The sequence below is a fragment of the Melanaphis sacchari genome, unplaced genomic scaffold (assembly GCF_002803265.2).
Source record: "Melanaphis sacchari strain LSU unplaced genomic scaffold, SCAv2.0 Contig0_pilon_pilon, whole genome shotgun sequence".
Taxonomy (NCBI): domain Eukaryota; kingdom Metazoa; phylum Arthropoda; class Insecta; order Hemiptera; family Aphididae; genus Melanaphis; species Melanaphis sacchari.
Window position 1 is genome coordinate 8,596,390 of NW_020270366.1, and position 8,969 is coordinate 8,605,358.

Genomic DNA, 8,969 nt, shown 5'->3' on the forward strand with positions numbered 1-8,969 from the left:
TTTTCGATTTATCTCATCTTAAGACTTAAATATATTGACGGAGCATTCAAAGATTTTCACAACTGGTAATTTGGAAGTCTACAAATATATGCCTAGTGCCTATTCATACGTAAGTATAATATAATAGATAATAATGATTGTTTGGGTACCTACTTTAAAAGTTACTGCAAGTCTTTTCATGGGAGTTATCGCTAGCCCTCCAATGAGGGCTCTTGATTTGTCTCTTGATATAATTTTTAATTTTTAATAATAAAATATCAAAACTATATTTTTTGGACATCCGGAAATACTCAAAAAACTTGGTTTCGTGATTTATCAATTATTTTATTGTGTTGTAAATTTTCCTTTGATATTTCTTTTCTTCTATAAATCATGAACCTATTTAGTTTTATTTTTTTTACTAGGTAGGTACTTTTTTTTTCTGCTGCTTCATCTTCATCCAGTAGCAGTGGCGCACAGAGGTATTTTGAGAGCACATGCAACTATCCAAAGTTACCCACCCACCCACCCATTTTTTTTATTTAAAAACAAAATGTTATTTTATTGAACGTAATGTAATATTTTAATAAATAACTGTGAAAATTGAATAATAATAAGTGATAGTTAATTTCACCAATAAAAAATTGCCATAGACGCATACAAAATAATTTGAAGTTCGTAGATCAAACAGTCAACAGACGAACAACACAAATTCACTAAAATATCTAGTGGAAAGTGTGGAATACCGAATACTGGAATTTATTAACCGATTATCGGTCATAATAATTAATAATTATCGTGAAGCCAATGGATAGGCCGGGTAGGGTGGTTGCTGGCTAGTTATATTGAGGGAACAGGGAAACACATTTCTAAAAATAAATACTTAATATACGCTATTATTGGTATCTTATCACCATGTAGCAATACCCGTATTGTTATTTTGATTTGTATACAAAAATATAATAATTCATAATATTAAATATACGAGCGTATCAGCTAAACAGCGTACAACATTAATATTCGAATATTGTATAATTCTTGATTCAGATGATTTTTCTATTACTTTATCATTTAATATGTTGTAACTTGTAACTATAAGTAACTTGTAACATCATATGAGTTGTCGTGTAGCATTGTTATACTTTACTCCTATACTTTATTTAGGTACCTATAACCATAGGGACTAGGGACTATACCTATCCACCCACCTACCCACCTACCCATCACGAAAGCACATGCAGTTGCACCCCTTGCTAACCTGTCTGGGCGCCACTGTCCAGTAGTATCGCCCGAGTATCGAAACCATTGCTAAATCCTCTATTTCTAAATTTTCTGTTATAAAAATAGGGTAGAAAACGCTATTGACACAAGTTCTGTATGCCATTGAATTTGTAAATCAAACTTAAAGTCACCTACTCACGAAGTTCATATTATAATATAAAATACCGAATGGCACAAAATAGGATATATTGTGTGAAGTATATGTTATCAGATGGTTCTGTCACTGAACTGACAGTACGGATAAGGATCGTATATTATATACTTTTATGTACGATATACCTAACCTTTATATGGGTTTGCGACTGTTGGCTGTCATTTAATGCCTATTTTTATATAGGCGTGACTCGTTTCTCCCAAAAATGACCGTACCAGTTTCGTCCAGATATCCGTTCGCCCAAATTTTGTTATTATAAGATTCCCGTTTCGCCCAGACTAGTTTAGAGTGTTTAGACCAATTTAAAATTAAGTTGGCAATGGTTTAGTCAAGTATTGTACATTATATTTGAATATATTTTGCGTTACCCAGAGAACACCACGAGGAGACGATACTCTTTATTCTCCAAAACTTTAAATTCATTTCGCGTTAAAAATTTAGTATTTACAAATAATACGTTCAATAAAATATTTAAAAAAAAACTACATATGTAATAAAAGGTTTTAATTTTGTTAAAATTATATTTAATACCTACACACTATTTTTAAAATTATTACACATACTTTTCATGAACTCATATCGGGTAATTTTGTTTAAACGGTATCGTATTATTTGTTTTTTATTGTGTTCTTGTCTTTTTAATTATAATTACATCTTTTAATGTTTTTGGTATTTCAACGCTATCGATTTTTATGTAAGTATCAATTTGAACATAATTTTGCATAACATTCAACCAACTTAATATAGATTGGTAATTAGAATAAAAATTGTCATTGTAAAATGAATGGAACGACTCACACACATTCGTCGTAAACCGTATATTCACTGTATTACATGCCCATAAACTAAGAGTAAATGTACTATCCTCAGAAATATAATTGTTTATTAAATAATCACAGTATTTAATAACTCTATCGTCAGTTGGACATTCCGACATCAAATCTTTAACAAAACAATCCGACACTTCGTAGCGTTTTAAATATGTTAAACCGAAAGTGTATTTAATCCATTTCAAATATAGACCATTTGCCAATGTCTGTATTTTCGCTATATTCTGTAGCTAAACTATGCTTCAGAATATTTTGAAACCATGTCTGTGTTAAGTAAAAACGACAAGTCGACACCCAACTGTCTTTAATAGAGACCAAACTTCATTAACAGCCGAGTGTATGGCTAATTAAAAGTCAATAATATTATGTTTAGGTGAAAAATTCAAGCTAATTTCATTACATTTATCTTCAATTGCATTAAGCGTATATACATATATATATATGTTTTATACTTTTTATCGAGAAGAAGACAAAAAATTAACGGTATGTAATGTCCATTTCAAAAACCATGAATGGTAAATATTTGTGTAAAAAATCAGGCATAATATTGAAAAGTCCTATCCATATAAATTGATTCCACAGTCTAGTTATGTGATCGAAAATAGAAAATGTCCAATTAAATGCAATTAATGGATAGTTCCTTATTCACGTAACCACATAAATGTTTTTATATTCCTTATACTTATTGTGCATAATTGTATAGATTGTAAATTTTTTGTAAAAAAACAATGAAATCAACTTTTATAATTGGTAATAGGTGATTAATAATTACGTTACCATAGTAAAGTTATAATACCGTTAAAATATTTGGTATATTTTGAAAACAAAGTTTGAAACAGTTTTTGATTTTCTAGACAGCATTTATAATCTATCTTTTTTTTTTTACAAGTATTTATAATAATATAACGTCAAGAATGGCTAAAATAAATGTAGAGTTTTTAATTTATAAGGCGATAAACGCCTTCAACGTGAGTATTTGGTTAATTTCCTGTAAATAACATTAAATAATGATAAAAACATTTTTCAGGGACGTATTAATCATCATTTATTGGTGAAACTTTTTGAGGTCATTATCAAGTATGTACAGCTTGATAAATAAAAAAATCAAAATAACCATTTTGTAAATTCGATTTTTAGAAATATTTTGGTTAAACAATTTTTAAAGTTTGCTTAAATCCAAATGTATTTTTCGCTTATCAATGTTATACTAATTATAGATTATCGATTATCCAGAAATCTATTTGAAATAATATAAAATTATGCGAACTTCAAAAAATTGTAAAAAATAAACGGCTGTAATTTTTTACATTTTTCATTTTTTTTTTTTTTTGCAAACATATTTTAAAAATCATATCAACGAAATGACTATTTTGATTTTTTTAAATATCAAGTTTCTTGATTTTACATACAAAATTAAAAAAAAAAAAAATCAAAAATTAATTTAAATATAGTACAGATGACAAATGATAATTAAAAAAAAAGTTGAAAATGTTCAATAGAACAAAATTTATTGCAATTGTCAGTTCACCGTGAAACATCCTGTATATTAATATATAATATTGGAAATTTAATACAATAATCAGATTATATTAGGTATAGTATATATTTATGACTCCATATCTACTTTTAATAATTTAAAGTTAATAATAATATATATTTCTTATATGTCTTATAATTAGTTATTTTAATAACCACATGAAAAAATTAATAACTGTTCCGCATAGCTATGTTTTTAAAACATTTTGTACTTATCGAAGAATTAATTTTTTTATTCGTTCCTTACGCTTATGACATTCTACAGGAACCTGCCACCTGCGAAAATTATAGGTACTTTTATACTTATACATGCATATTGAATACATTATAATAAATTATGTATTCTGTGGTTTTTAGAAAGAAAACTAATATAAGTTATAGGGATATAAAGCCGTTTAAGTAGGTACAATCATTGTAAAAATAAAAAATACAGAATCACATACCGTAGTAAAATATAATGACACTTGTCTATTTCACAATAATTATATCATTTAAAATTTGAAGATATTGAAATATGATACCAATATAATATGCCTATTTATGTAACAATGATAATCAAAATAACTTTCACGAATTAATGATTGCAACTTAAATAACTGCACTGCAGTGTAGATTCGATATATTCCAACTGCAAGATTATATTTTAATATAACAGTAGTAATGGTCTAGTTATGGTATAGTAGATATTGAATGCAGAAGCGATTTATGAGGGGTGTCGGGGTGTCGCATTTTTAGAATTAGATGAATTTACAAAAATGTTTAATACAAAGTCACCTTTTCGTGTAAAAAAAATGTATATGGACAAAAAAATACAATTATCTAATATTATTATAATTATATATCAATACCTATTTATAATTTTGTTAATAACAAATTACTCTTATAGTTACTTTATAAGTATCTAAGTGATAAGTTCATAATACTTAAATTTTAATAAAATCTTAAGGTATGTTTACTTATTAAAAAGAACTTATATTATATGTAGGTACCTACTCAAAACATTAATCATTATTAAATTTAAGCATAAATATTTTTTTAGAAATCGTCCTATGTGAGGGTGTAAGGTGTCAGCCATTTGTATTTATCTGCCTCTAATTTATAAATAAGTTCATTAAAGTTCAGGTAAGACTTAAAATAAAATAAAAAAACAATTGACTTTAAAGTACCTACATAAAAATTTAATATAGTTTTTACTATGTTCAAGACATTACATTATTTTTCTATTTTTTGTAGTGAATAATTAATGTAAGTATTTAAAACAATGATGTATGATGTATGATGTATTTCTCTCATTATTAAATTATTCATAATTTTGAAAACCGTTCCTATCTCACACTAGATCGTCTAAATTTGTCTAAAATAATTATTGATTTCTCTCATAGTAGAAATAGAAAATTACCATTTACAGGTAGCTAAACTGACTGGAAGAGTGATGGATAATTAAATCATTTTAAAAAGATTTGGAAATATGTCTTTTATTATTTTTCTGTTAATTAAATAATTTGATATTCCTTCTATTATATTTTTCAAAATTATTATTTCACATTTTAAATCATTAGAGATGATTTAAAACAAATCTGTGAATTATGTAATTTTGAATTGAATGCATGACAAAAATAGTATTAATAAATAAACAAAATATATTTATTGAGACAAAATTCTTCTTGTTTTTTGTGAGATGGGGGCTTATCCCATCAGTTACTCCTAATATACTACTACTACTACCTACTATTTATATATGCTACTTGCATTCGATTTACACAAGCTACGCTACCCTTCAGGATTTATTGGGTCTACAGAGTACGGAGTGTCGAAGTTATGGCTATTACTCAAGTTTTACATTGTTACCTTAGTACCTTACTATAAACCAATATTTCTGTGAACAAATTTACTATGGAGGCAAAACAATTTTCATTATTATCGATATCTTTTCGTTATCATTGTCTTTTAGCGCTTATCACTAAATAAATTCAATTTAGATACTGATATTTATTTAGAGTTTAGACGTCCATAGTTCATAAATCATAATTTTATAATGTATTATTAATTAATATTTATTTTACCTTTATAGTATGAAACATAAATACTTAACACTTCAGTTCGTTTTATTGTCTTGTTGATTTGTTTAAATTTATCAATTATTTTAACATTATATGGATACTAGGCTTTGGGCAATAGGCATGTTCTTAAGTATTCTTGGTTATCGTTATTTATGATGGGGACAAAGTTTCTTATGGTTATAATCAAATATAGTATTAATAAGTAATGTAATTCAAGTTTGTGTGGTTAGAAACCTACAATTATGATGAAATTAGTTAATGATCCTTGTGGTATATTTTGCATAATATTCACATATACTTCAATCATATACGCTGACTATGTAGTGATACAATGGGTTGTTTTGCACACCATGCAAGATAGGTAATATTTTATTTTATTATGTCTAATAATGTGTTTCCTATATTTTTAGTCTATTTATTAAATGTTAATGCTTTTAATAAACTAACATACGTTTTAACTTAGTGTAAGACATTTGCAATATAATAAATTATTTCAACCTATCAAATTTTTTTTCTTTATTATATATTTTACATAAAGAATAGTTTCTACTTATATTTGTGATTCTATATAACATACTCTAATATGAGTATACATAAAACTTAAAATATTACAAAACCAATCCAGTTATATTATTATATCTAGATATCTACCTACTTAAGAAATAATTTATCGGCCTAATAAAAACATTTAAAAATGTTTGAGTTTTAGTCATAAATAAAGTATTTTATTAGTATAAATGTAGTTTTTACCAATTTTATTAAACCTAAAGTTAAATTTTTATTTTTTTTATTGATAAATTAACTATATATATATTTACACCTATATTCTTATTATAATTTCTTTGAATTTCATATAAATTATTTACTCAAGATTATTATTTTATATACTTTTCAGCTTATGGGCTCCATTTCACATAGTGCTTTTCAATACGTTTCTTTTGTTATTGACAGTATCACATTTACGAGCAATGTTTTCTGATCCTGGAACTGTACCTCTATCACATACTAACGTTTCTTTATCAGACTTACGGCAAGGTATGTAATTAAATACAATTATTTTATTTTTATAAATTATTAGTTGACAAATGTCTATGACCCTTTCTATGATGTTTGTGAACATACCTACCTATATAGTTAATGAACCTTTAGTGAAAAGAGAAGATTGGACTATGTGTACACGATGTGAAGCATATCGACCACCTCGAGCTCATCACTGTCGAATTTGTAAGCGCTGTATTAGACGAATGGATCATCATTGCCCATGGTATTAATAAAAAAAAAAAATATTAATGCAATATATTTATCATTACTTTTATTGTTATTTATGGTGAAACTTTTTTTTAAAATTAGGATTAATAATTGTGTTGGAGAAAAAAATCAAAAATATTTTGTCCAATTTCTTTTTTTTGTTTGTATTATTTCCGCATACACTATCATGTTAGTTATCATGTCATGGGTACGTGAATGCCGGCAGTGTAAACTATATGATATGGATACAAGACAAACACAAGTGTAAGTTTTTTGTATACTTGATATAACTACTGTGATTTTTATTACATATTATAATAAAATAAGGTTAAATATTAGTATCTCTGCTCAATAAAAAATTATTGTGTATTATCTAATGTAAACATGTTAATTTTGATTAGAAGACTAAATTTAATTTAAAGTATTTCATAATTATTAGATTATTTATTTATTTTATAATTAATTATATAACATTTTTTCTTGTTTATTTTTTAGCCTACATTCAGTAATTTTAATAATGGAAAGTGCTCTTTTTGGTATGTTTGTTATTGCAATCTTGTATGATCAAATGGATGCTATTTATAATGATCAGACAACAATAGAACAAACAGTCTATAAACGTCCAAATCCATTACACAGATATATATTTTCTGTTATTTGTCGTTGGCCAAAAATATCTAGGTCTACATCTAAAATCAACATTCGATCTGTATGATTTGTTTATTGTTAATTTACATAATTAATGTAGAGATTAGTTAAATTTTTTAATTTTTAAATTCATATTAGCAATAGGTACATTATGTTATGTAAATGATTCATTATGCAAAGCAATTAAACTCTGTGTTATTTAAATTGATTTAAAACACAAAATTATAAAATATTTATATCTTAAAATTGTCAAGCAAAACAGATTGTGTTCGGTTTTATAATTTTGTGTTGTTTTTTTTTTTTTACTTATGTTTATTATGGTACAAATTACAATTATATTTTGTCTTGTACATATATTTTGTAAATAACATTCATGTGGCACTTTCATGTCAGTCATATTCTTATTCTTCTTAGCTACATTTCTCTTATAATTAAACTTTTTACTAATTATTCCCAAATATCTCACAATTCATTGACTGATCTTATTTTAACTGTTAGCTTTTCAATTTAAAATGTTAATGGTAATTCTTCCCTAAATTTACTAATGTACCTTTTCCATGCACAAATCACTGTTAAACAATTTATACATAGTAAATACAAGATCAATTACTTAAATAAAGTTTCAAATTTATAAGAACTTGTTATAATTTATCATTACATTAAACTATAATTATATATTTCTATTCTTAGAACAAATTAAGTGATACTTGTACCCAACATCTGGTTTTTGTTACAATAGTTATAATTTTTTTTAGATTGTTTTTTTAAGAAATTTATAAATTAACATAATTAATTTTAATTTAATGTTAACATATAACTTTAATTAGTTATATACTTAATATTTTATTTTTATCTTAAGAAATTGAATAAAACGGTGCCAGATTATTATTGGCATAAAATCATAAAATATCAAAATGTTTTTTATGAATGTACATGCACAGTTTGTACTATTATTATTAAATTATTTAATCTGAAAAAATCAAATATGTATTAAATAATAACTATTTTTTCAATATTGAGTTGATCATGATGTGATGAAAATATTTATAAAATACAATCAATATCATAATAGAATTGATAAAGTTTTCTTATAGTGACAAAATATTTAATACTCATACTATCTATTTTTAAAATTTTTAGTTCAGTTTACTTATATTGGATCCTGTCTATTTTTGTAGATACTTATATACATTAATAATTATAAAATTTTTGTGGATTATTATTCCATAATAA

General features: G+C 25.2%; 1 protein-coding gene across 2 annotated transcripts; it reads left to right on the forward strand.

Moving 5' to 3' along the window:
- Window positions 1-5,795: 5,795 nt before the first annotated feature.
- LOC112594250 (palmitoyltransferase ZDHHC3-like) lies at window positions 5,796-8,314 on the forward strand. Of its 2 annotated transcripts, none has more exons than XM_025338952.1 (5): window positions 5,796-6,201; window positions 6,736-6,875; window positions 6,990-7,104; window positions 7,191-7,352; window positions 7,584-8,314. In XM_025338952.1, the coding sequence occupies exons 1-5, from the start codon at window positions 6,083-6,085 to the stop codon at window positions 7,801-7,803; spliced, it is 756 nt and encodes a 251-aa protein (XP_025194737.1). In that variant the 5' UTR covers window positions 5,796-6,082; the 3' UTR covers window positions 7,804-8,314. The 2 variants fall into 2 exon arrangements, with proteins under 2 accessions (XP_025194737.1, XP_025194729.1); XM_025338944.1 differs by having other exon boundaries at window positions 6,083-6,201; window positions 6,975-7,104.
- Window positions 8,315-8,969: the final 655 nt, after the last annotated feature.

Bases quoted from the DNA above. Each gene is read 5' to 3' on its own strand.
- LOC112594250 (XM_025338944.1), top strand. From the start codon at position 6,083: ATGATGAAATTAGTTAATGATCCTTGTGGTATATTTTGCATAATATTC. The intron at 6,202-6,735 runs GTAATATTTTAT...TATACTTTTCAG, and splicing joins TTGCACACCATGCAAGATAG to CTTATGGGCTCCATTTCACA. The intron at 7,353-7,583 runs GTAAGTTTTTTG...TTTATTTTTTAG, and splicing joins GATACAAGACAAACACAAGT to CCTACATTCAGTAATTTTAA.